At 34.4% G+C, this 26,385-nt stretch overlaps 2 protein-coding genes across 14 annotated transcripts in view; one reads left to right on the forward strand and one right to left on the reverse strand.

Moving 5' to 3' along the window:
* Positions 1 to 26,385, forward strand: part of LOC126778410 (ryanodine receptor) — a 139,419-nt gene that overhangs the window by 87,365 nt on the left and 25,669 nt on the right. For 8 of the 13 annotated variants that reach the window (XM_050501900.1, XM_050501905.1, XM_050501899.1 and 5 more), the window contains 24 exons: positions 1,092 to 1,229; positions 1,742 to 1,898; positions 2,224 to 2,546; positions 3,299 to 3,453; positions 3,718 to 3,895; positions 4,258 to 4,393; positions 10,112 to 10,236; positions 10,846 to 10,966; positions 11,224 to 11,413; positions 11,981 to 12,230; positions 12,777 to 12,921; positions 13,830 to 13,942; positions 14,179 to 14,250; positions 19,006 to 19,164; positions 19,381 to 19,608; positions 20,049 to 20,161; positions 21,025 to 21,118; positions 21,691 to 21,819; positions 22,017 to 22,154; positions 22,515 to 22,694; positions 23,023 to 23,143; positions 23,873 to 23,983; positions 24,804 to 24,931; positions 25,661 to 25,791. In XM_050501900.1, coding sequence (XP_050357857.1) covers positions 1,092 to 1,229; positions 1,742 to 1,898; positions 2,224 to 2,546; positions 3,299 to 3,453; positions 3,718 to 3,895; positions 4,258 to 4,393; positions 10,112 to 10,236; positions 10,846 to 10,966; positions 11,224 to 11,413; positions 11,981 to 12,230; positions 12,777 to 12,921; positions 13,830 to 13,942; positions 14,179 to 14,250; positions 19,006 to 19,164; positions 19,381 to 19,608; positions 20,049 to 20,161; positions 21,025 to 21,118; positions 21,691 to 21,819; positions 22,017 to 22,154; positions 22,515 to 22,694; positions 23,023 to 23,143; positions 23,873 to 23,983; positions 24,804 to 24,931; positions 25,661 to 25,791 — 3,635 coding nt within the window. Of the gene's footprint in view, positions 1 to 1,091; positions 1,230 to 1,610; positions 1,629 to 1,741; positions 1,899 to 2,223; positions 2,547 to 3,298; positions 3,454 to 3,717; positions 3,896 to 4,257; positions 4,394 to 10,111; positions 10,237 to 10,845; positions 10,967 to 11,223; positions 11,414 to 11,980; positions 12,231 to 12,776; positions 12,922 to 13,829; positions 13,943 to 14,178; positions 14,251 to 19,005; positions 19,165 to 19,380; positions 19,609 to 20,048; positions 20,162 to 21,024; positions 21,119 to 21,690; positions 21,820 to 22,016; positions 22,155 to 22,514; positions 22,695 to 23,022; positions 23,144 to 23,872; positions 23,984 to 24,803; positions 24,932 to 25,660; positions 25,792 to 26,385 lie in introns of all 13 variants that reach the window. The other 5 variants (XM_050501898.1, XM_050501896.1, XM_050501901.1 and 2 more) reach the window with 1 other exon arrangement.
* LOC126778483 (uncharacterized) lies at positions 6,201 to 8,871 on the reverse strand. Its single transcript, XM_050502076.1, has 7 exons — positions 8,745 to 8,871; positions 7,820 to 8,674; positions 7,587 to 7,742; positions 7,302 to 7,497; positions 7,181 to 7,227; positions 6,426 to 7,041; positions 6,201 to 6,338 (listed from the first exon to the last, which is right to left on the reverse strand). Exons 1-6 carry the CDS (start codon positions 8,784 to 8,786, stop codon positions 6,736 to 6,738), a joined length of 1,602 nt encoding a protein of 533 aa, XP_050358033.1. The 5' UTR covers positions 8,787 to 8,871; the 3' UTR covers positions 6,201 to 6,338; positions 6,426 to 6,735.

A 26,385-nucleotide genomic window follows, 5' to 3' on the forward strand; every position in this document is an offset into this window, starting at 1 on the left:
TATTTTTGGCGACTTGTTTTGCCTTTTTGTATACCTCTCACTGTTTAATTCGCGAATAGCAACTTTATCATGTTTTAGCTACTTGCACGATTTGTACGGGTATCACTAATCATACTAAGTTACCGCACCTTAAGGATGATTACCAAAAATACTTCCTTAGCGAATGCTTATGTTGTAATAATAAATCATTTTATTTCGACCAAACAGGTATCATAAATACAAAACAATAAATAGTAAAAAGACAAAAATTACAATCACGATATTTTGCAGATTTTACATACTAAAATTAGATTAAATTAATTCGAATTAAATTATAATACCTAATCTTAATTAATTAAATCAAAATAAAATTTGAATCAAATTAAATCAAATTCACACTAATCAAAATAAATCAATCACATTAAATTAGATTAAATTAAATTATAAAAACTTTTTTTTAATATTATAATTTGGAAATATACAGTAAACACCACATACATTATACAACGATTAACTTTCACACACCAATCAAGTTTCCATTTAAAACTAATTCGTGAATGTCAGTAAACAAGCAATTCAGTAAATTATAAATAATAATTATCAAGATTTAAACAGTTAACAAACAGCAAAACAATAAAATATAAATATAAAAAAAGAAAAAATATATATATATTTGTGTGTTTAGTATTAGTTAAAAAACTTTGTTCCCAATTTCAGTTTTCTAGACTCAGAGTTTTTGCGCACACACTTGTGTTATGTAATAACTTCCGCGTGATTGAATCTTTCTTTAAAAAGGCTACCATTACGGATGTCGGTCAAAAAGACATTTTACATTTAAGTTTGTTCTGGATATTCCCTCTCAATTTAAAGTAGGTTTTAAAAATAAAACCGCCCTTCAAAAAGAGAGCTAACAACAGCATCCTAACTGCTATAAATTTGAATGTGTAATTCTTTATAACAATTTTTTGTTTTAACTACTCAACCAATCATGAAATTTTACATAGATGTTTTCCAGAGAACAGAGAAGTACATAAGAGTCCTTATACCATACTCTCACATGCGAGCAAAGTCGCGGCTGGAAACTAGTATCTTATAACTAATCAATTTCGTAGGAGAAAGAGCGTTACAAGGAGCCAGTGCGTGAGTCGTTGAAAGCCTTATTGGCTATCGGCTGGTCCGTCGAACATTCTGAAGTGGACATACCCAGCACCAACCGCAGCTCCATGCGGCGACAGTCCAAAACTGGAATCGTGAGTACACTTATAATATATGAAATAAAAGATCTTATGCAAAATGAATGAGATAAATTAAAATTTTGTTAAATTCTCGATTTTTCGATTGGAGATATACAATAAACAGTACATTGTAACTTAGATGAGTTATTATGAAAGTAAATTCTACTTATTGCTAAGATCAGTTTGCTGAGCGACTTAAAATTCTTTTGAAAATGCAACTGTCAGAAATGTTAAATTACTTATATGAAATAAATCACATTTCGTTCTCATCATCATTATTCCAACCAATAATTAGGATAATAATCCGTTTTACTTCATGTTTCATTAAATACTTATTATTTTTTATTAACTAAATAATATACGAAACTTTTTTTTTTATTTTCTTGCGCACTGAAGCAAGCTCTCGAGGTTTTTGTAAGTATTTTTTTTTCTTTTTTTCAAAATCTTCGAAAATATTATTTTAAATAAATATGATTTTAATTTAAGATCTTTCGAGTAAATTTTACTAAGTTAGTTTCACTCATTAGACGGATTCAGCGACACCCTTCAACTACAATCCACACCCCGTCGACATGACCAACCTGACGCTATCCAGAGAGATGCAGAACATGGCGGAGAGACTCGCAGAGAACGCGCATGACATCTGGGCTAAGAAGAAGAAAGAAGAATTAGTTACAAATGGAGGTATACTGTAGAAACTTAATTTATTTATAATACGAAGGCAGACTGACAATTAATGGACCTGATGGTACCTGGTCACCACTGCCACTGGATTGGTACTGTAATAAATGTCAACCATCCCCTAAAACTTGTTTCCGAAATAGTGTAAACTATACATTTTATAATAATTTTTCTATAAACTCATCGTTGAAATAGAATAATATAGCTATATATCAAGCTAATTTCGCTTCATTTAAATCAAAAGTATTATATTTAACAATATATTTTGAAAAACACTACAAAATAATGTTACTGTTTAATTAAAATTCATAACTGAATGTATTTGTAGGTGGAATCCATCCTCAATTAGTCCCGTACGATCTTCTAACTGATAAAGAGAAGAAAAAGGATCGAGAACGTTCTCAAGAATTCCTCAAATATCTCCAATACCAAGGCTACAAGCTGCACAGACCTAAAACGGCACAAAGTGATACAGAACAGACCACTACTGGTGTTGCAATAGAGCTCAGATTCGCTTACTCGCTGTTGGAGAAGTTGATACAGTATATAGACCGAGCTACAATTAATATGAAACTACTGAAGCCTTCCACCACGTTCAGTAGACGAACCAGTTTCAAAACAAGCACGAGGGATATTAAATTCTTTTCCAAGGTATGTAATTAAGATTGTCTATCCAAAAGTTCTAAGCGGATTTCTTACCAAAAAACCGCCTTTTGCACAACTTTTCTATATAAATATATCTGATTTTTACTAATTTATATTAAATTTTAATTATAGTAATAAACAGAAGATTTTATAATACTTTAGTATTAAAATAGATTCCAAGTGATTTTCTTAAGACAATTGCATGTGATCACAGTTTCGAGACAATTTAATATCAAAGATAATGAAAAATTTAATTTATCTAATTTAATTTTAAAACTAATTACAATAGTTCGTATTTTTTCACTTTTATCTTTAAATTTTTTTCGTGTAAATTTTTATTTTCCCTGCCTTTTGTATTTTTATTGTATTACAAGCAAGACAAATCGGAGCTAAAGTATTTCAAGAAGGTATAACTTTGATTTTATTAGAATAATCGTTAGTTGTTCTTACAGTTATATATTTATACTAAGCTTTCTAAATTATAGAGTATATATAGCTTTTGGTACATTCCTTATTGTAAATATGCTTCTATATAAAGGCTTATTATGTGTATAATATCAGAGACGTCCTTATAATATTATGTAGTATATTTTTTTTGCTTTAAAGCGTAACTCACATTTCAATTTATTTTTTAATATCGAACATGTTACCCAAAATTTTAAAATAAGTATTTCTTTAACTGGTAATATTTTTTTTTTGTCTCAATGTCATCTTGGGCTAATTTGAACAGTATTCAAATCCATTATACTTATCTTTAGGTGGTACTTCCTCTAATGGAGAAATATTTCTCGACCCATCGCAATTATTTCATCGCAGTGGCGACCGCCACTAATAATGTGGGAGCGGCCAGCTTAAAAGAGAAAGAAATGGTCGCTGCTCTCTTCTGCAAGTTGGCTAGCTTGCTAAGATCTAGGTATTTTTTTCTTTTAACTATATACTACCGTCTACTATTTCAAATTAATGGTACTTTATAAAATATTTCAATAATATTTTATAGTAATTTGAAAAATATCTATACGTTGTCAGTATTTCGTGTAATTTTTACAAGCTTTAAACAATTAAAAAATATTTATATGCGCAGATTTACATGTGTTTACATATTATGTACCAAGAATTAGTGGTTTCTCTGGTGGCGCTAATCCGAAGACATATCTTCAAATTGCATTTATTCTAACAGATTAGCAGCCTTCGGTCCTGATGTACGCATAACAGTCCGCTGCCTCCAAGTACTAGTCAAGGGTATTGACGCGAAGTCCCTCGTGAAGAACTGTCCTGAGTTCATCCGCACTTCCATGCTCACCTTCTTCAATAACGTAGCTGATGATCTTGGGCATACCATCATGAATTTACAGGATGTAAGAAATTAAATTTAGTTGTTTCAGTTTTTAAAAGCATATCGCAGGTACATGTCAGAAAAAGTAAAGTTGATATTTCATCTGTTACTTTATTCTAAAGAAAATCCATATTCATCCTTGATTTCATCGATTAGAAGTCAGAAAGGCAAATATGAAGCTAATAGTGGATATCAGCTCCACTTATTGAAATTGGAACTAAAAACCTTGCACCCACAAAACGGAAAAACGCCAATTAAAAAAATGAAGGCTTAATTATAATGTGGTGAGCGAGTTGATGTGGATAATTATCGCCTGCAGTCATATTGTGTAAACGTAACATATTCGTCACAGTTTTGGTACAATGTCGTGTATGGCACGTGCAGGGCAAGTACGCGCACCTGCGCGGCACGCACCTGAAGACGTCGACGTCGCTCGGCTACATCAACGGCGTGCTGCTGCCCGTGCTCACCGCCATGTTCGACCACCTCGCCAACTGCGAGTACGGCGCCGACTTGTTGTGTGAGTTGCTTTGACGAGCTTAAAAATACTACTACTATCTATAACAGATTATCTCTAACGATAAAACAGTTTTCCCAGCAACTTGGGTTTATGTGTATTATATCTGACATTTTTATTTAGTACTTAATGTAATAAAAATCCCGAGATGGCCCAGTGGTAAGAACACGTGAATCTTAACCGATGATCGTGGGTTCAAACCCGGGCAAGCACCACTGAATTTTCATGTGCTTAATTTGTGATTATAATTCATCTCGTGCTTGACGGTGAAGGAAAACATCGTGAGGAAACCTGCATGTGTCTAATTTCACTGAAATTCTGCCACATGTGTATTCCACCAACCCGCATTGGAGCAGCGTGGTGGAATAAGCTCCAAACCTTCTCCTCAAAAAGAGGTGCGGGGAGGCCTTTAGCCCAGCAGTGGGACATTTAAATAAAGCAAAATTTAAATAAAGCAAAATGATAATTCAAAATTGATCGTATGACTATTACGTGCTCAGACTTCAATAAAGTAAATTTTAATTTATGTACACAATAAAAACACCCAATTATCAAAATTTTAATAATTTTATATTTATTACAATTTAACTTTCGCTGTCACTCGAACTTGTAGATGCCGTATGTACCTGATATGCACTATTACATTCTTTCTTACATGTACTTTTAAAAGTCCCTTTCCTGCGTCTGCTACAGTCATGAATGGAACAAACCTCACTGCTCACATCATCACATGCCTTAATACATTTATCTCGAGACAACTTCTTGCATTCTTTCTCGGAACTACTGCGAAGTATTTGCTCGACTAAAGTTTCTAACGCATTATCGCGTAGACCTCTATTATTATTTTTCTGCAAATATAATAGCATTATTAATAATGAAGATCATCATGTCCTGACCAAATTTGGTCACGACAGCATGTTCTCAACGTAGAATAACTAATTCCATAGCTTATTATAGTGCTCAATTACGCCCGCAAGCACAAATGGACACAATCCGACGGGATGGTAAACTGACCCGATAAGAAAGATCCGTTCTCTATACCAGACCGGACAATCAACGGCTTTACGTTCTTTCCTAGACTCAATTAACTTTCAAACTTTGAGCTGCTGCTGAGAATTTCTTCAGTGAAATACTTAATAATTTTGTATTGCTCTCAACCGGGGCTTGAACCCAGGACCTCGGAATGGCTGTGCTTTATAAGGTACCCAGAACAACGGGGCCATGGAATTAATATTGTTACGACCCACGGTATATTCTAAATATTGCGCTCAATCGGTAATTCGTAAAAACGCATGAATAATTTTAATGTATTCTATTGATCGGTCGAGAAAAAGATAAAGATATTTGTTCGTATTTGGCCGCATAACTTTGACTTCCTTTCATCAAATTAAAATAAATTACAATCACTAACCATATTTCGAGGTATCATATGAGGTATGCAGACGTCTAAGAATGGTTTTCTAGTCGCATCGTGAACCCTGGAATCACCTGAAACTAACGTTATTTCTCAAATTATAACTCAAATAAACTTGCTTTTATATGAAAATTTTATTTAATAAAAATGTTGTCAATCTACCTTCTTCGTCGTACTCCTGACTATTATTTTTATTTTCAATTTCTATGTAGTCAAATTCTCGTATGCATTTAGTCTTAGCTTGGCTCTTAAAATCTGATTTCAAAGTTGAATTACATTCGGGATATGAATTGCAGACTTTTTTACTTACTTGCATAAGCGTCTGAAAATTATATTAAAAGAAAAAAATATATTCTTTTAAAACATTTATCGAGATGTCTTACGCACAAGCCTTACCTTGAAACATTTTCTTATAGCTACTTTAATACAGGCATCGCTATATTTGTCTCGCAGTATGTTGTGTCCTTGATCTTTCTTCCATTCATTTCGATCTATTTTTAAAATAAGAAAGCTCTTTTTTGCTTCACATTTTATCTGAAATTGTAAAAAGTAAACGGATTTTAAATATTAAAAATACGATTTTAATAATCGGTTCATATATTTTCAAGTTATCATTCTTACCAAAGAAAAAATAAATATTAACAGAAAACAATAATAAAATTTAGACAATTTCATTTCATTTTGCTTCAGAACACAATAAAACAAGATTGATTTTACGATTGGTTGCATTTCATTTATTCCGTTTATAAGTTTTGCAATTAAAACTAATTATTATAAGACTGAAAACGCTCTATATTCATTCTTAACTTTTACAATTACATTTTCTATTATATTAAGAGATTTAAGGAGCTTTTGGTTCTCTTATGTACCAATATTTGTGTTTTTTGCTATAGTTTTTGTTGCTATAATGAAATTACTGTTAATAAATGTTTCATGAGCCGCTACCAGAATCGCTGCTGTCGCTATTATCGCTGTCACTAGAATCTTTATCTGAATCTTTGCCTTTATTGACAATAAATATATTCTTACATTCCTCTTTACAAGATTTTTTAAAAGCTTTCTTTTTATTTTTCTCGCAAGAATTTTCCGAACATGTTTCCGTTGCAGCGTCATTACATGCTAGTATACATTTCATTCTGGAATTTTTTTGGCACTCTCTTTCATATTTATCACGTAATGAGGATTTCGGTGAAGTAATTGAAACAACGGTTTTATTGTTTGAATAAATTATGAAATCCTGCAATCAAATAATAATAATAATATTTTTTTATTTAGACCCAAATGTATTAGTATAGTATATAAGTATTGTATTTATATTTAATAATAATTAATGTCACCATTATTGTGTAAATCTGTCATTATATTTATGTACTTACATAATTATTGTCTGGTAATATATCCTTTGTAACACCAATAGAACTGTCTAAAACATAACAATTGACAATATGTTATCAATATTAAATAAAATTTATCTCATATTAAAAAAAGTTATCGTACCATTGTATTTGTATTTTCGTAAATGTAACGGATGAACTTTCTCGTCACTTTTTTTAATTTTGTCATCGTTAATTCTTTTGCTAACTGCGAAATGTTTCTTGCATCCGATTTTTCCATTTTTTATAAACTTGGCTTTGAAATCGGACTTGCATTTAAATCGTACCTTGCAAACTTTCTTGTTTACTGCTTTCACGGCCTTAAAATCAAAAACATATTAAATACTAAAATATGGTATCGAGTCATTATAAAGTATAGTTATATATACGCGGGCACTAACGAACTTACTCTATTGCATTTTTTAATAGGAACCAGTAAACACGTATCTCCATATGTATTTCGCAACAAAATTGGTTCGCGGTTTTTGAATTTATGTTCGTTTGATAGTGCCAGTTTTTCATCTACGTCTTGCTTAGCTGATTCTTCGAAAGTATTTTTATCATCCTAAAACGAGAAATTATAGAAACAAATAGATAACATGTAAAACTTCATTAAAGTTACAATTACCAAAAACCAGTTACCATTTCTTCTTTTGTCAAAATGACGATTGTTATTTTATCGTTTTTTTCTCTTCTTGGTCTTTGAGATTTGAAAAATGGATCTTCATTATTGTTCAGTTTTATGGGTCTACTAATAATTTCTTGCCAAATATTATTTGGAGAAAACGTTTCTGAATATACTATCCTCTTTATTCTCCTACCGTTATCTGCTATATTTAATGGTGCTCTAAAATTTATTTGTGGATTGCTATAATTTTTATTCGTTTGACGAGAACTAAGACGTTGTATACTGAACCTAGTTTTTTCACCTAAAATATTTTGAAATACTTTAGGCTTTTTATTTTTCATGGATTTCTTGTTATTCTTTATAGTGATTTTGTTTCCTTTCGAGTCTATTTTCGCAGGCATATCAATAGGTATTACTTGTATATCTTCTGATTCATTATATTCAGATGAATCATTATCAGTATCGTCTTTAGCATATTCTAAAGAAATATTTTTATTATTTGAATTACCGATCGATTTTTTTGGTTTATTTTTTTTAATTACATCATCATCAAACCATTCACTTTCATATATAAGCGCTGTCACTGGTCGAAATGTACTTGCCCTGATATTATCAACTTTTTTAAGTAACCTGTTCTTCTGCGTTTCGTTTTGTTTTTCATAAGATGAAACATTGGGGTCGTCATTACTCTTTAAAGTTACAGAATCGTTTCGTATTGTATCTTCTTTAGACTTGAAGATTTTTAGTATTTTATCATAATTGTTGATTAAATCGTACAATGCTTTATTTACTAACGAAATATTATCACTATCATCAGATAGAAGTTTAATATTTGCTTCTTTAGTTCTTACTACACTATTACATATTACCTGTAACATGAGTTGATTTTAAAATATAAAAATATATACTTATATTACTTTAAAAAAAAATTGTACTAACAGTAAATATCAAGAATATTTCAGGCAAATACTTGCGCAACATCTAAATTTTATTTCCGAATAACGATAAAGTAAATTGTTTGTTATACGACCTAGCGTGTTATTTCTTTAACAATATAATACGTATATATACAATATAATAAATACTATCACGAAAATATAATAGAAGATTTTACATGTAATAACTATATGTATGCTTAATACATATTTTGTATCAAATAACAAAAAATGTTCGATAAAATTTCAATAAATATTATTTAAGTATATTGTTTATAATGTATTTTTTGTATCGTGGTAGACGATTTTTCGGAGTCAATGACACATTAGAGATATGTTTTCCTAGTTCTTTGTGAACATCTGGGAATATATTTAAGATAAACTAAAATTTAATGATGAAAATTAACGCACACATCTTTTTTAATTTTATCTTTTGTTTATAAAGCTACTTATAGAAATATCGTTTTTATAATTCGTCTCTCGCTTGGCGGTTCATAAAATCTCAGTATGAAAATATTAACGAGCTATTTCTTCATTTTGATAAGATGAAATCTTATGCTGGTGACAATTAATATATTGAAACAGAATACGTATTTATTTGATACATTAATATATATTTAAGATAAATGTATGTTTGCTGTTGTTGCGGAGGAAAGTATATTAAAATGTGGAAAACCATGAAATAAAATTTACCTCTTAATAACAATTAAAGTAAAAGTAAAGTAATAGCCTGTAAATGTCCCACTGCTGGGCTAAGGCCTCCTCTCCCTATTTGAGGAGAAGGTTTGGAGCTTATTCCACCACGCTGCTCCAATGCGGGTTGGTGGAATACACATGTGGCAGAATTTCGATGAAATTAGACACATGCAGGTTTCCTCACGATGTTTTCCTTGACCGAAAAGCACGAGATGAATTATAAACAGAAATTAAGCACATGAAAATTCAGAGGTGCTTGCCCGGGTTTGAACCCACGTTCATCGGTTAAGATTCACGCGTTCTTACCACTGGGCCATCTCGACTTCAATCGAATAACAATTGGTATGATTTAAAAAGATAACAAGCACATTCTAATATTTAAACGTATAGTTACTATAAGATAAGAATATAGATTCTATCGAAAAAACGTCAAAAGAACTCTTTCAAAATAATTACAATTCAACTTATATATTTAGAAATGTGTCATAAAGTTATTACTTAGTAAAGTTAATGATCCTGAATCTGTTCTGAACGAAGGATTTTCATGCCAACAGACAGAAAAACCGAATAGCTTTTTAATGGCCCGAGATTTGAATTCAGGTCCTCGGAATTTTCAGCCTTAACTAGATCAACGAAGCAACCAAGTAATGTTACTAAATTAGTATTTTTGTTTAGTGGATGAAATTCAAGTGGCATCGTACAAGATGCTGGGCTCCCTGTACACGCTAGGAACTGATGTGGGACTTACACACGATAGGAAATACCTTAAAACTGAAATAGAGAGACATAAACCGGCTTTGGTAAGTATGACATATAACAGTTAAAACAGAAAACATTACGCAATTCAAGTTTTGTGTTGTTATATTTATTGACCAGCTAACATTCCAAGCGCTTCAATACCAAATTTTCTTATAAGAGTAATTTAGCGGATGATTAGTTAACGCTGTGTCTCCTTCTTTCGAATGTCACATGAATAATGATAGAAAGAGATAAATCAGTGTTTAACTAAACAGTCGCTAAGCAACGTTTACAGTAAGACTAAGATCATTTATCCGATACTCGTGCGTTATCTATTGTACATTAGAGATACCAAAAACTTTAACTGCACTAAGTCTGTCTTTTTACGGTTCAATTCTGTCGGGTGAACTATATATACAAACGAATACGAATAAAACAATCATTATCTTTATATACGAGTATAAGATAAAGTCAGACACATCTGATTGATGACAATGGGAATAGTTATACAAGTAACAAAAATAATATTTATTATTATTTTGTTGTATTTTTCCCTCCGACAAAAAAAGGACCTTCATTTCATTGATTTTTTAATGTCCTGTGTAGAACGAATAATTTATTATTTTCGTTTATCGTTTTGTTTTTTTTAAATGAATTTACAAAATTTCTAGGGCTCATGCTTAGGAGCATTTAGTTCAACATTCCCAGTAGCGTACCTCGAGCCTCATCTCAATAAACACAATCAATTCTCTTTGTTGAACCGCATCGCTGACCACTCGCTTGAAGCACAAGGTAAGAACAACAACATCACCAATTAAAATATCGTATCCAACAAGAACAACATTGGCCTAGAAATAAACAGAATAGTAAGAATTAATAAGAAAGTATTGAAGGAAACAGTTATAATTATTTCGCATAAGTCATGCAATTGGGTAAGATTGGAATCCCAACCTGGATGTTGGGATACTCATTGGTAGTACAATCACTTTTAAAACAATACTATAATAATAATAATGATTATATTTATTGAATACTTTATTTTTCCACAGATATAATGGCGAAAATGGAGCAATCGATGCCGACATTAGAGTCGATACTTAATGAAGTTGATCACTTTGTTGAATCTGACAAAACTTATAGCGAAGCTCCACACATTATTGATGTGGTTATGCCTTTACTGTGTTCGTACTTACCATTCTGGTGGGCGCAAGGACCTGATAATGTTACACCAACTGCAGGGTGAGTTATCATTTGACTGTTATTAGACTCATTAATTTAGTGGCTTATTTATAGAGCTGGAGCTTCCGAAGTACTTCCGATCTTGGGTAAGGCTAATTTGTCAAGAAATTCTCAGTAGCATCTTGGATTAAGCTATCATTATTATATTCCCCTGTCTCGTAAAGAACAATGGATTTGCGCGTGATCTGGTAAATAGGATAAGGAGAGTAACAAAATATAGAGTGCGCGATTTATGCACATTTATGTGCATTATATTACCAGTAGTCTAGTTCTTAAGATTAGACTTAATTTAACTATTAGCTTATATGCTTCCAACTTATTATTTAGAAAGTCTGTGTGTTTTAGTTAGAAAAAAGTATTCGAACCACTAAGCTGCTCCATTTTTGTTGGAACTCGTCTTGAAAGCCCTTACGATAAATATAAGTTTTCTTAGGATCTTTTTCGTCAACGTTGAAATTATAATAGCACTTAGAACAAGACAATTTCACTGTTGTTACATGAATTTGAGTCTATAACCTATTATTAAGAGAGCAAATTAAGATATCATAAAAATCACCTCATTTCCAGTAACCATGTCACGATGGTGACCGCGGAACATATGAATCAACTGTTGAAGAATGTTCTCAAACTTATCAAGAAAAATATTGGTAATGAGAACGCCCCTTGGATGACTCGTATCGCGACATACACGCAACAAATTATCATTAATAGTTCAGAGGAATTATTGAGGGAGTCGTTCCTACCGCTAGCCGAGAGGGTCAGGAAGAGGACCGATAATATGTTCCATAAAGAGGAAAGCTTGAGAGGTTTCATTAAGGTTTGTTTTTTTTATATTTTAAACTGTATAAAATACCTGCTTTTTACCGCATTTATTAGTATGAAAATTAAATATTATGTTAAACTATATTCGAATCCATAAATATACTTACGTTACGTAATATGTTCCAATTCTTTGAGATCTTCAGCTTCTTAGATATTTATAGTAAAGCTTAATTCTTATTTCACAAAGAAAACAAAGACGAATATCATATCTTTCAGTAAAGCCTGTCATACAAAGAAAATTATTCATATTTATATTTCTAGTAAAGTTTGACATACACGGAAAACAGTTTATATTTCCAAATATATCTTAAGCTGATTGCAAACTGTATTATTGTTATAATTGCTCTTTAGTCTTAGTTTATACACCTATGTACTATTAAAGTATTGTCAGTGAGTTGACTTGCAGACCTTGCTAACACGCAGCTTTGGGACAGACTTAATCTTATGAAAGATATCGAGATGAGGCCATAGACAGATTTTAATACTTTTTATAGTCTGAACACAAACATCATACTAAAATTAAATTGTTTTCCACTCCCAGTCATCAACCGACGACACATCTCAAGTTGAATCACAAATACAAGAAGACTGGCAACTCCTCGTGCGAGACATTTACTCCTTCTACCCGTTACTTATAAAGTACGTTGACTTGCAGAGGAACCACTGGTTGAGGAACAATGTGCCAGGTGAGTTTGTTTTACAATTTTCAAGGTCATAGTTATTTTTTTGTTTCCCTTCTTCATATGTCAAAAATTTGATGATGAAAAGAGATAGTAAATGAATTAAGATATCGTTATTGTAAAGTTGAAAATCATTTCGAAAATTTAAGGTTTTTTTGGTGTGACCATATAGAACCTAACCAAGAAACAATTAAGCAACCTGTCAACAAAATCTGTCTTATTGAAACTCACCGTAGAAATGTCAGATCGTGGTATGCGACATTGACTGTAATAATTATAATATTTATAAGGTTATATAGATCAAAATTGCACAGCAACATAAGTAGGTTTTCAATATTTTACGAGTGAGATACGAAGTGAATTCTAAAAAAAATGCATGGCTGGTTTACGTCAAAAAAATGTAAAAGACGCGAATGAAATAATTAGTAAAGAGTTACTAAACAAAAGCCGAGATGGCCCAGTGGTAAGAACGCGTGAATCTTAACCGATGATCGTGGGTTCAAACCCAAGCAAGCACCACTGAACTTTCATGTGCTTAATTTGTGATTATAATTCATCTCGTGCTTTACGGTGAAGGAAAACAACGTGAGGAAACCTGCATGTGTCTAATTTCACTGAAATTCTGCCACATGTGTATTCCACCAACCCGCATTGAAGCAGCGTGGTGGAATAAGCTCCAAACCTTATCCTCAAAATGAGGAGAGCCTTTAGCCCAGCAGTGGGACATTCACAGGCTGTCGGTTTTGGTACTAAAAATATTAAAAATTTAACTATTACTGTAATTGCGAATGTCTTCAAGGGCTGAGACAAACGGCATAGTGGTTCAAAGGTTCAATTATGAGTAATATGTATTAGTGTAATAAAGATGTATAAAAAAATAAAGATCTATTCTTAAAACATTCTGAATATAACAGAGGCGGAGGAACTTTACAATCACGTGGCCGAAATATTCAACATTTGGTCCAAGAGTCAATACTTCCTCAAAGAAGAACAAAACTTCATATCAGCGAACGAAATCGACAATATGGTAAGACAAATGAAAATGATCTCTATTCCAATTACATTACGTACTATTTCTGAACGTTGTATTCTTGATGTTAGTTGTTAATGTGTCGTTTCATCTCTATGTGTACCATTTGTTGGTAAATTTATATATGTTGGTTTATTTATATGTTGGTAAAGGCGCTAGTATCATACCAAACATTTGTGTCGTCTCTTTCTTTTGCCATTGTATTAAGGTTCATTTTCGTTTGTCATGAATAGGTGTTGATAATGCCCACTGCTACTCGGAGAGTTACCACCGTTGTGGATGGAACACCACAAGGTGGCGGGAAGGTAAATGTTAATCTACATTGTTTCTAACATTATTCTTCTTAATAATGACATGGTTCGCTTGATTCTTCTATCCTGGAATTAATTAAAATAAACTATTAACATAACTATTTTAATACGTAATTAAAATTAAATGTTGTCATATTATATAAATTAATATCTAGTATGAATAATATTTTAACAACTTAATTTGTTTTTTTTTTATTTATTTATAAGTAATACATAATTAGTTTACAACTGTCACGCTTTCCTACCTTGCTTAAAAGCACAGTAGTTAATGCAAATTATTCGTAGCTTCGTCTATGCTTCATGCTTAATCCTGCACTTTTTACTTGATCGGTAGATTTATCCATTAATTAATGAAAAAATAATATCGCATGTTATTGTCTCGCAAACTCTTAGATAGTTAAAATAAATTTAAAAACTTATTAACATTTCTAAATATTTAATAAACTAAAATCGTGGCGACTGAAATCGTGGCGGTATATAAATGTGGCGGCCACACAAATGCTGGAATCCGAAAATGCAAATCCTGATAGCGGGCAGCAGCGCTATTAGTGAAAGATTTCCAGCCACTGCGGTCACCAACCCGCCTGCCAAGCATGGTGACTAAGGCAAAAACCCCCCTATGAGCGACGACAAAAATTCACGGCCCCCAATTCCCGGTAATCACACTATTCCTGGCCACGGTACCGGCCATGGTAACGGTGCGATGGGGGGTGCTAAGAATCCCCGGGCTACGGCAGGGTACCACAAACGGCGACTGTTTCTGGCCACGTATAATGGACGCTCTCTGCGGCTGGACGAACATCTGACAGAATTGGAAGTAGAGTTAAATCGTATTAACTGGGATATAGTAGGTCTATCAGAAGTCCGAAGACAGGGCGAGGACACGATGACACTAGATGCCGGTCACTTACTCTACTTCCGAGAAGGATACCAACCATCCCAAGGTGGCGTCGGCTTTTTGATCCACAAGTCACTCAGATGCAATGTCGTGGAGGTTGGCAGTGTGTCGGCGAGGGTGGCATACCTTGTCTTAAAGATAACCGAGAGGTATGCCTTGAAGGTTATACAAGTGTATGCCCCAACGTCTACATACACTGACGAAGAGGTCGAAGCCATGTACGAAGACATAGTGAAAGCTATGTCTCGTACCAATACCTTCTACACAATTGTTATGGGTGTCAATGCCAAAGTGGGAGTACAAGAAGATTGTGAATCGAGGGTAGGAAAATTCGGCTATGTAAATTCGGCTAAATCATCGGGGACAAATGCTGGTAAACTTCCTCGAGGCTCAGCGATTATTTCTGATGAATTCATTTTTCCAGAAAAAGCCCCAAAGGAAGTGGACCTTGCGAAGCCCCGATAACATAGCGATGAATGAGATCGACTTCATTTTATCCAATAAGCGCCAAATATTTAGGGATGTCTCCGTGATCAACAGGGTAAACACTGGAAGTGATCACCGCCTGGTAAGAGGCACTCTGAATATTAACACTAAAATAGAACGATCGCGGTTAATGAAGTCGACTCTTAGACCAACTCTGCCTCAGGTCGAAGCTGGTTGCGAAAGCTTCCAGCTGGAACTACAGAACCGATTTGCCATGTTGGAAACCAGGCAGGGCATTGACGACGCCACCAATGGTCTGGTGCGTGTCATTCGCGAGGTAGGCCAAAATTACTTTCGACAAAAGAGCAATGGACGTAAGTCGAAGCTCTCAGGCGAAACTCTGAACGAGATGACGAGGAGACGAGAACAGCAGAACATGACGCCATCTGAGTGTCAGGCACTTAACAGGAACCTTCCTGTTTTTAACCTTTGTTTTTAACTTAAAAAACTAATAAGGCGTGACACAAGACGAGCGAATACCCGGAATATTGAAGATCCTATAGCACTCAATAGGGGCTCAAAGGTTCTTGCAAAGTCACATACCTCCTGTTGTCACCTGACAAAACTCAGAACCATACAAGGCACAATCGTCACCTCAAAACCAGAGGTTCTAGTTGAAGTCGAAAAGTACTATGGCGATTTATACTCATCACGAGTACCTCCACCTGAGTCCCACAGTGCGGATGACCCACGAGCCAGACTAACACGCCATCTATCAGACGATCTTCCCGACATCGATTTGGGCGAGATTAGGATTGCTCTCGGGCAACTTGGAAACAACAAGGCTCTAGGAGATGACGGAATTACCTCAGAGCTTCTCAAAGTAGGAGGCACACCAGTTCTGAGAGAGCTGGCTAACATCTTTAATTCCGTCCTCCACAATGGTATAACACCGAAGACATGGAGCAGAAGTCTGGTGGTGCTGTTTTTCAAGAAGGGCGATAAAGCTCTTCTGAAAAACTACCGCCCCATTTCACTTTTAAGCCATGTTTACAAATTGTTTTCGAGGGTAATCACGAATCGTCTTGCCCAAAAATTCGATGACTTCCAACCCGTGGAACAGGCTGGGTTTCGAAAAGGCTTCAGTACCGTAGACCACATACACACACTAAGGCAAATAATACAGAAGACCGAGGAATATAATCAGCCTCTATGCCTAGCGTTTGTGGACTACGAAAAAGCCTTCGATACCATCGAGACCTGGGCTGTTCTGGAATCCATGCAGAGATGCCTAATTGACTGTCGGTATGTCCAGGTGGTAAAGTGTTTGTACGAAGCCGCAACCATGACCGTCCAAGTACAAGATCAGAGCACAAGACCAATCCAATTGCATCGCGGGGTAAGACAGGGAGATGTAATATCACCGAAACTCTTTACCAATGCATTGAAGGACGTCTTCAAGACGCTCGATTGGAACGGACGCGGCATTAATATAAATGGCCAACACATTACACATCTGCGATTTGCCGACGACATTGTCATCATGGCGGAGACTCTGCAGGATTTGGAAGAGATGCTAAACAGCCTGAGCGATTCTTCAAGACAAGTAGGTCTCGGAATGAACATTGAAAAGACCAAAATTATGGCAAACCGTCATGTATCCCCGAGACCAGTGGTCGTAAATGGCTCTCCACTTGAAGTTGTGCAGGAATATATCTACCTGGGCCAAACTATACAACTTGGCCAGCACAACTTTGAGAAGGAGGCTAAAAGAAGAATACGTTTGGGCTGGGCGTTATTCGGGAGGTTACGTCATATTTTTGAATCGATCCCACAGTCGCTTAAGACCAGGGTCTACAATCAGTGCGTCCTACCTGTAATGACTTACGGTGCCGAAACGTGGACACTTACCGTAGGACTGGTCCACCAATTTAGGGTCGCTCAGCGAGCAATGGAACGCGCGATGCTGGGGGTTTCTCTGGCAGATAGAATCCGAAATGAGGACATTTGCCAGAGAACTAAAGTCACCGACATCGCGCTTAGAATTAGCTCGCTGAAGTGGAAGTGGGCTGGTCATGTCTCCAGGCGCATTGATGGCCGATGGAGCCGACACGTGTTGGAGTGGAGACCACGCTTGGGCAAACGTAGTGTAGGACGCCCTGTGACGAGATGGGCCGACGATTTAAAAAAGGTGGCAGGTTCGGGATGGATGCGGACTGCCCAAGATCGGGATGGTTGGCGTTCTATGGGGGAGGCTTTCGTCCAGCAGTGGACGGCAAAAGGCTGAAAAAAAAAAAAAACCTAAATAATAATATTGGACTTTAAAAAGTAATTGGAATAACAAATACGAAGTTCAATTGCGTTTCGTTTTATGAAACATATTTCAAAAGAGAACAATAGAACTATTCTGTACGAACAATTTTGCTATACTGTAAGAACAAACTCGAAACTCACAGCTGAAAACGGTCGTAAAATATCAGAAACTAATATGCGACATTGACCGTAATGATTATAACATTTCAATATAACACGCATTAAAACAGTATATCTCCATAAGTTGGCTGTCAACATTTAACGGGTGAGTAAAGTGAGTTCTTACAGAATAGCACTGCAGTCCGTAAATATCCCACACCTGGACAAAGGTTTCCTGACCTCTTAAGGTAAGTTTTAGACCAACTATCAGGTTTGGGATAATTTATACCTTCTAAGTTAGCTACTAGACCAATACACAAATTTATAAACTATTATCTGTGACAATACTGTTAGGTTGTATAATACTCAAATAACAATCGTCTGGAACGAAAACGTTAAATTAAAAAAAATGTGTGAGTGTCGAAGTACTCACGAGAATTGATGTGTTAGCATGTGTGCTCATGTACCGATCTCACGCACACTTACGATAACAAATATTACGCTGACGTCATCTGACGCTCGAACTCCGAGTTAGCCCCGACCGTGTACTAAAAAGCCGTGATGGCCCAATAGTGAATCTTAACCGATGATCGTGGATTCAAATCCGGGCAAGCATCACTGAATTTTCATGTGTTTAATTTGAGATTATAATTCATCTCGTGCTATACGGCGAAGGAAAACATTGTTAAGAAACCTGCATGTGTCTAACTTCACTGAAATTCTGGACATTCACAGGCTGTTACTGTTTACTGTACCGTGTACTAAAAATAAATAATAATCCTATAAGAAACTTTTATACAAGATCCATATAAGTACAAAAAAAATGTATACTCAATAATTGTGACCAGCACCAATTGTGTGTACAAAATCGGTTGTATGGAACATGTTTGAAAATCATTTGCAAGATTTTCTCGCACACGCTAATAAGTAAAAATAAAAATTTTACTTTGACAGTCTTTAACTTCGACTGAACCACAAAATAATATTTTAATATTTTAATTAAAATCTTACAGAAAAAGAAAAAGCACCGTGATAAAAAACGTGACAAAGATAAGGAGGTCCAAGCGTCGCTCATGGTTGCTTGTTTGAAGAGGTTGCTACCAGTCGGTCTCAACCTCTTCGCTGGTAGAGAACAGGAGCTTGTTCAGCATTGTAAAGATCGTTTCTTGAAGGTAAATTAAAGATACATATCTTCTTATTGCCTTCTTCTCATTAAGTTTCTTTCATATCTTGTCTTTTCCTTTAACTTTATTCAAGTAGGCTTTTATTTAATCAACATTTTACAAGAAATTAAAGCCGATACCGATTTGGAATATAGATTCTGCTCAGTATTTTTTACTTTAAAGTAAAAACCAATGTTAACTGTACATTAATTAAATATCATCTAGAAAATGTCGGAACAAGATGTCGCGGAGTTCGCAAAAACGCAGCTAACGTTGCCAGATAAGATCGACCCCGCGGACGAGATGTCCTGGCAACATTACCTCTACAGCAAACTTGGGTCGAAGAGTAAAGCCACTGTTACTGTGGAAACAACCGAGAACAAAGCCAAGATCATAGACGACACAGTGGAACGAATAGTCGCTATGAGCAAAGTACTCTTCGGTTTGCATATGGTAAGTTTATCTATGTATTAATTATTTTCGTAGTTTCTAAATATGTCATAAATTAAATAACTGATAGTATTTTATTGGGAACGTCTAATGAGATATTAAGTTTATCTCAAACGACTTATAATTGGTCATAATTTCCACTTACAATTTGTTCAATAATTATTTTCGGTTATCTAGTTGGTTCTTAATATTTATTGTTGAGATAGCTTAAATTGACACAAAAACTTATTTGAACAATGCAACGTTGGGGCAAAAATCCCCAAGAATAGTTCGAGTCCTACCATTATGCATATAATTACCGTAGCTTAAGTACCAAGTGAGTGCCGTATTTAGGGAAAGAATGAGTGAAGACCTATTAGCCAGACGTCAAACAGGTTAATAGGGTATACGAAGATGTTTTATTAAATCAGTTTTTTTATATTTTATCCCAAATTGTCGTATAGATTGATCATCCACAACAAATGAGTAAAAACGTGTATCGTTCCGTGGTATCGATACAACGTAAGCGCGCCGTCATCGCCTGCTTCAGGCAGACCTCTCTGCATTCTTTGCCAAGGTTTATAAGACATATCGTGTGTGTTTGGTGTTTTATTATAACATATTTTTATTGTTAATACATAACACAACGCGTTCAGTTTAATCATAACATAATTTTGGTTCCATTTGTTTTTCAAGTCTTTATGATTTGAAATTAGTTATTCTGAAATTCATCCTCTCGAGGTTCTAACGAAATAAGACAGCACCGTAAACAATGTATGCATGTTTTTTGGTTACAAAATACTACTAATATTAAAAACATTATTTTTATTTTCCTTTTTCAATACACATTTATAGCTTAAAGACCTGAACCTGACCTGAACTAGACATTGATGTAATTGACCCTAAAAATACAGTTAAACTTAAAGCTAGTTTGATAATAATTTAATGTTAACCTAATAATAAGTGATATGCATGCTGCATTGGACTAATAAGGCCACAAAGCCGAAACAACGTTCGAATAACTGGAAAAGAATTCTTTGTGCTGCGAGGAAAAGAGCGGCGGTCGCATGCTTAAGATCTAAACACCTTTATAAGATCAGTCGGTAAGCAAATGTAAACAAATGAACATGGTCGGTTTGTTCCCAAGAATCAGCATCTTAGTTAGACTTTATTGTAATTATTCCAAACTTCATTATAATCATATTTATAAAAAAAAAACTGAGTACCTTACACACGAGAATTGATGTGTAAATATCAAATCTTACGCTGACGTCACCTGACGCTTGAAATCTTGCTTACTCGTCTGACTATCAAAGTTACAGTTATTCCATAAATTTTAATCATGCGTTACGAATTCGTAATGTTCTTTAGTAGCTTTCTAAAAACACTGAATTTATTTTGACAGTCATTATGATATTTTTTTATCATATTACTCCCCAGACATCGAGCTTGCAATATTTTCGCCCGCACGTATTACGAATTGTGGCTGGAAGAGGAGAACATAGGGCAAGAAGTTATGATAGAAGATTTAACTGTAAGTTCTGCTTAAAATATTTCTTGTACCTGAATTTAAACTAGCACTTTAAATACCGTATTTTTGAGACAGTTATTTCTTGTAACTGTATTATATTATATGATCAAAATATTAGAATCAAATATAATAATCCTTAATTTGTAAGCACATCACAATACGGTGGTTCACTGGTGGTAAAGCTTTGTTCAAGCTCGTCTAGGTAGGTACCACCCACTCATCAGATATTCTACCGCAAAACAGCAGTAGTTGGTATTGTTTTGTTCCGGTTTGCACTGGCTCACTCACCCTGAGCCAGTGCAATTACAGGCATAAGGGACATAAAATCTTAGGTCCCAAGGTTGGTGGTGCATTAGCGATGTAAGCGATGGTTAACATTTCTTACAGTGCCAATGTCTAAGGGCGTTGGTATGTAGGTATGGTTGGTAGTATATGGGCCACTTTCCTATTCTTTAAAAAAATATGGAAGAAGGAATAGATATAGTGAAATAAATACCTAAATAGTACGACTTTCTTAAGCCATGTTTCCTAAGTCATGGTTATGATTGTAATATTATTACTCTATAAACTTACAGCAATCATTCGAAGACGCGGAACTGAAGAAGAGTGATGTGGTAGAAGAAGAAGGCAAGCCGGACCCTCTCACTCAGCTGGTTACGACGTTCTGTCGCGGCGCTATGACTGAACGTTCAGGAGCCCTACAGGTAACCTAAATTACTTCACATATTTTTCCCATCGAAAAATTCTAAATTTCTCCCTTAAGCTATTTCTTTATACAGTGTTAAAATATTTATTTTAAAAAATTCTGGGATTTTATATTATTTGCTATTATTAAGAAAAGGACTACAAAAATGATCTTTATTACTCTCAAATAATGACGTATTATGTGTCTATTTTGTAGGAGGATCCTCTATATATGTCATACGCTCACATAATAGCAAAGTCTTGTGGAGAGGAAGAGGAAGAAGGTGGTGAGGAAGAAGAGAGCAGTGGGGGAGAAGCAGAGGCTGGTGAAGATGAAGGCGGTGCTAGTATACATGTGAGATTGACGCTTTTGGTTATATTTTTAATTTAATTAGATGACTTGTGAAATCAATGAAGATTATACGATTAAAGTTAAAGTGTTTGCTAATTGCAATTTAAAATGAATTATATATTATGTTACATGCAGAAAACTATGGATACATATATGGTATGTATGGATATCGTAAGTGATAGATAAAAGTGATCGACGAAAAAGTTATTTGTTCAGTTTATACCAAATTACTCATTGATAGCAATGCAAAAATTACGACTGGCTTGGAATAGAAATACCCAGACCAGAAAATAACTGTTAAAATAAAACTAAATTATTAAAAACGACAAACATAATCGACTACAATGTCTTTCATACCCCCAGGAGCAAGAGATGGAGAAGCAGAAACTGCTGTTCCACCAGGCGCGGCTCGCCAACCGCGGTGTGGCGGAGATGGTGCTGCTGCACATCTCTGCGTCCAAGGGCGTGCCCAGCGACATGGTCATGAAGACGCTGCAGCTCGGGATCTCCATCCTGCGTGGCGGAAACATCGACATACAGATGGTGAGCACTGGCTGTCGTTCTTAGCACTTCTTACCACTGGGCCAACTATTGCCGAGCGGATTTAGGCTTGTTTTTTCTTATTCCCTTGCATTTATAATTGAATGATATTAATTGAAATATATATATCTTTGTAAATATATATATCTTTCAATTATACATTTTTTATTAAAATATACTAGAAACTAGAAATAGCAGAAATTAGTACAGCATGTGCACTAACCACCAATGCACTATTAAATTTTCCAAATTGTCTTCTGTCCTCTTCTGTCAATGAATATTACCTTTCAAAACATAAACCCTAGTTAACTATATTACTTTAAATTTTCAGGGTATGCTTAACCATCTGAAAGATAAGAAAGACGTAGGCTTCTTCACGTCCATCGCTGGTCTTATGAACTCCTGTTCGGTTTTGGACTTGGATGCCTTTGAAAGAAATACTAAAGCTGAAGGTTGGTACTTAACTACTATTACGCATAAAGATCTTATTTTTTATTTATTGACATGAACATTCTTTTGATTCCATAAGTTACAATATTAATACATTATAATTTTTTTCATATTTTTTTATTAATGTCAATCAACGATAAATATTATTTATGCAATTTCCACATTGCTCCGACCTCAAATAAATGAAATGGATGGAAGGATGATGAAATGGAATTATACTAGTAAATATTCGAGATGCATCCCTTTACTTTACTCTTTAAATTTGTTGGTAACAATTATCCTGTACACACATGCCACTTATAACAGTTGATAGTATTATGTCATATAGTATTTGACGAGCCGGTTGGCGTGGTTGGTGGATGCTTGCCTCTCACGCCGAAGGTTGTGGGTTCGATTCCCACCCAGGACAGATATTTGTGTGCATGAAAATGTCTGTTTGTCCTGAGTCTGGATGTAATTATCTATATAAGTATGTATTTACAAAAGAAAAATAGTATATCTAGTATATCAGTTGTCTGGTTTCCATAGTACAAGCTCTGTACAAGCTTAATTTGGGATCAGATGGCCGTGTGTGAAAAATGTCCCAGGATATTATTATTATTATGTCAGAAATTTTCAAGCCCCTAGCAACAACATCATTACAACTCAATCGGTTGAGCTAAAAGCGAAGGCATAGAATTCGAACAAAAACAAGCCTTATATTCTATATAAGGGGACTTATTTCTTGGTAGGATTGGGAGTCGGTCTGGAAGGAGCCGCGGGAGAGAAGAATATGCACGATGCGGAGTTCACGTGTGCGCTATTCCGCTTTATACAACTAACTTGCGAAGGTCACAATTTAGGTGAGTGCTATTTTATGAGTTAGATGATATAACGTTAAATACTGCTAACTAACTAGCTGCTAAACAACCGAGATTGGTCAATCGCCCTAGGCAACTGCTGCTTCACGACAACGCAAGACCACACACTGCACAACAAACAACCACTAAGTTAGATGAGCTACAGTTAGAATGTCAGCGACATCCATCGTACTCCTCGCACCTTGCTCCAACAGATTACCGTTTTTTCCGGAATTTGGACATTTTCTTACAAGGAAAAAAACTCCGATGCGGCAGTCCAAACCGCCTTCAAAGAGTTTATTAATTCTCGCCCCCATGGTTTTTTTAGTAAAGGGATCAATGAACTACCTATGAGATGGCAAAAGTGCATAGATAACAATGGTGTATACTTTGATTAAGTAAATATATTTTACAAAAAAAATATATTACTTTATGTTCCTCCCGTACAAAATGCCAATTTCCTATGTAAGGACCTAATATTTATTTTGAACAATTAATACATACAAAAACAATATATACGATAGTAATTACAATAGTATTAAACTGCGTCGTAGCTACTGAAGCCCTCCATCTCGGCAGCACTTAATTGTCGTATTATATTTCTTATTTCGTCAATAAAAATACCTCATTCACATAACAATATATTAAAAAAGCTATATTGATACTTATTTTGTGACGATTAAAATATACATGTTAATATCAGCCATATCTTCTTGGCTGAAATTTAAAAGACGAATATTGTAGAAGTAAATAAGAAATATTAATTGTCTTTAATTCTATGATTTAATTGTTAATTAGGTTTTAAATTGCATATCTTTTACAGAATGGCAAAACTATCTCCGAACCCAAGCTGGTAACACGACCACCGTGAACGTGGTCATCTGCACTGTCGACTACCTGCTACGTTTACAGGAGTCTATCATGGACTTCTATTGGCATTACTCCAGCAAGGTATTAAGCCTTTATTTACGCAAATCCACGGCAAACAATATAAGGAGACCAGTTAATTAAGAAATATTGGAGAGAATAGGTGTGTGCACCAGCAAAAATACCTTTCTACTATAATTCTAGGAAGGGAATCCGACAAGACGGGAGAACGATAGGAGAAGTATTGACAATTTTACTTATTTTCAAACATGGGAGTTTAACAATGCCAACTTTTTAACTTGAAGTTTCTGAGAATTTTATGCCAAAAAAACAAATCACGTATTTGGCCAATCCAATATTTGTTTCTAGCTAGTCAATGAAACATTTAGTATTAAATAAAAGATCTTATACTAAATATTACTTTTAAATATACATACTATCTATGTTTGAAATGGTATCAACCAATAATGACTGCGATTTTTTCACTAGTTGGCTGAGAAAAAAAAAACAATTAATCTGTTGGAAATAAACCTAAATCAAGTTCCGAACAATTAAATATAAAAATTTAATTAGTTACTACCTTTTGTTTCTGTTTTTTGTTCTTTATTTAAATATTTTTATTTTCTTTTTTTTATTCTATTTTTGATTTGTATATTTTGTAATTGTGTTTGTGAATGGCGTGTTCTCCTGTAATTGATTATTCATAGTTAATTTAATTTAATTTAAAAGTGATGTGTATGTGTCTTATGTTGGAGATAAAAATAAATCTTATTTAAAATATTCTGACATCAAATATTTTGTATTGTTTAACAGGAATTAATAGATCCAGCCGGTAAAGCAAACTTCTTCAAAGCGATAGGCGTAGCGTCGCAAGTGTTCAACACACTCACTGAAGTCATTCAAGGTCCCTGCACGCAAAATCAACAGGCTCTAGCACATTCGAGGTATAAATACCAAATACTACCTGACCGACACTACTAACTCTGTTTCTTTCTACACATATCAAGTGATATAACGTGTAGCTTTGTTTATAAATTACTTTATGAAAATACTCGTTTCATTCGATCAATGACGTCTCAAACAATGTTTTTTTTTTATCACAAGAGAGATAGGGAGAGATAGAGAAATTAACGGGGGGTGATCTATTCGGTACAGCTTTTATGTATATATACACGTACACATTATATATTATATATATATATACAAATGTGTATCGTATAATTCTATGTATGCGCGACGACGAATACAGAGTTAAACTGGTAACACACGTAACGATATAACTCAATTACTCATTTACCTTAATCATGAGCGAGTGTCACACAGTGAATAAATATTATGATGATGATGATTATTATTATTATTAAAACAATTTTAAATTCAATTCATACATGTTATTGCCGTTTAGTCGGGTAGTCGCTCTCACACAATGTATACATATGTATTACGCGCTGAAATTAAAACTGTCGACAACTCATAATATAGTAACGTTATCTGTGGTCTGTTAAATTAAACATTGTTAAAATTACATTATTTTGATT

This window comes from Nymphalis io, chromosome 26, assembly GCF_905147045.1.
Source record: "Nymphalis io chromosome 26, ilAglIoxx1.1, whole genome shotgun sequence".
NCBI lineage: Eukaryota > Metazoa > Arthropoda > Insecta > Lepidoptera > Nymphalidae > Nymphalis > Nymphalis io.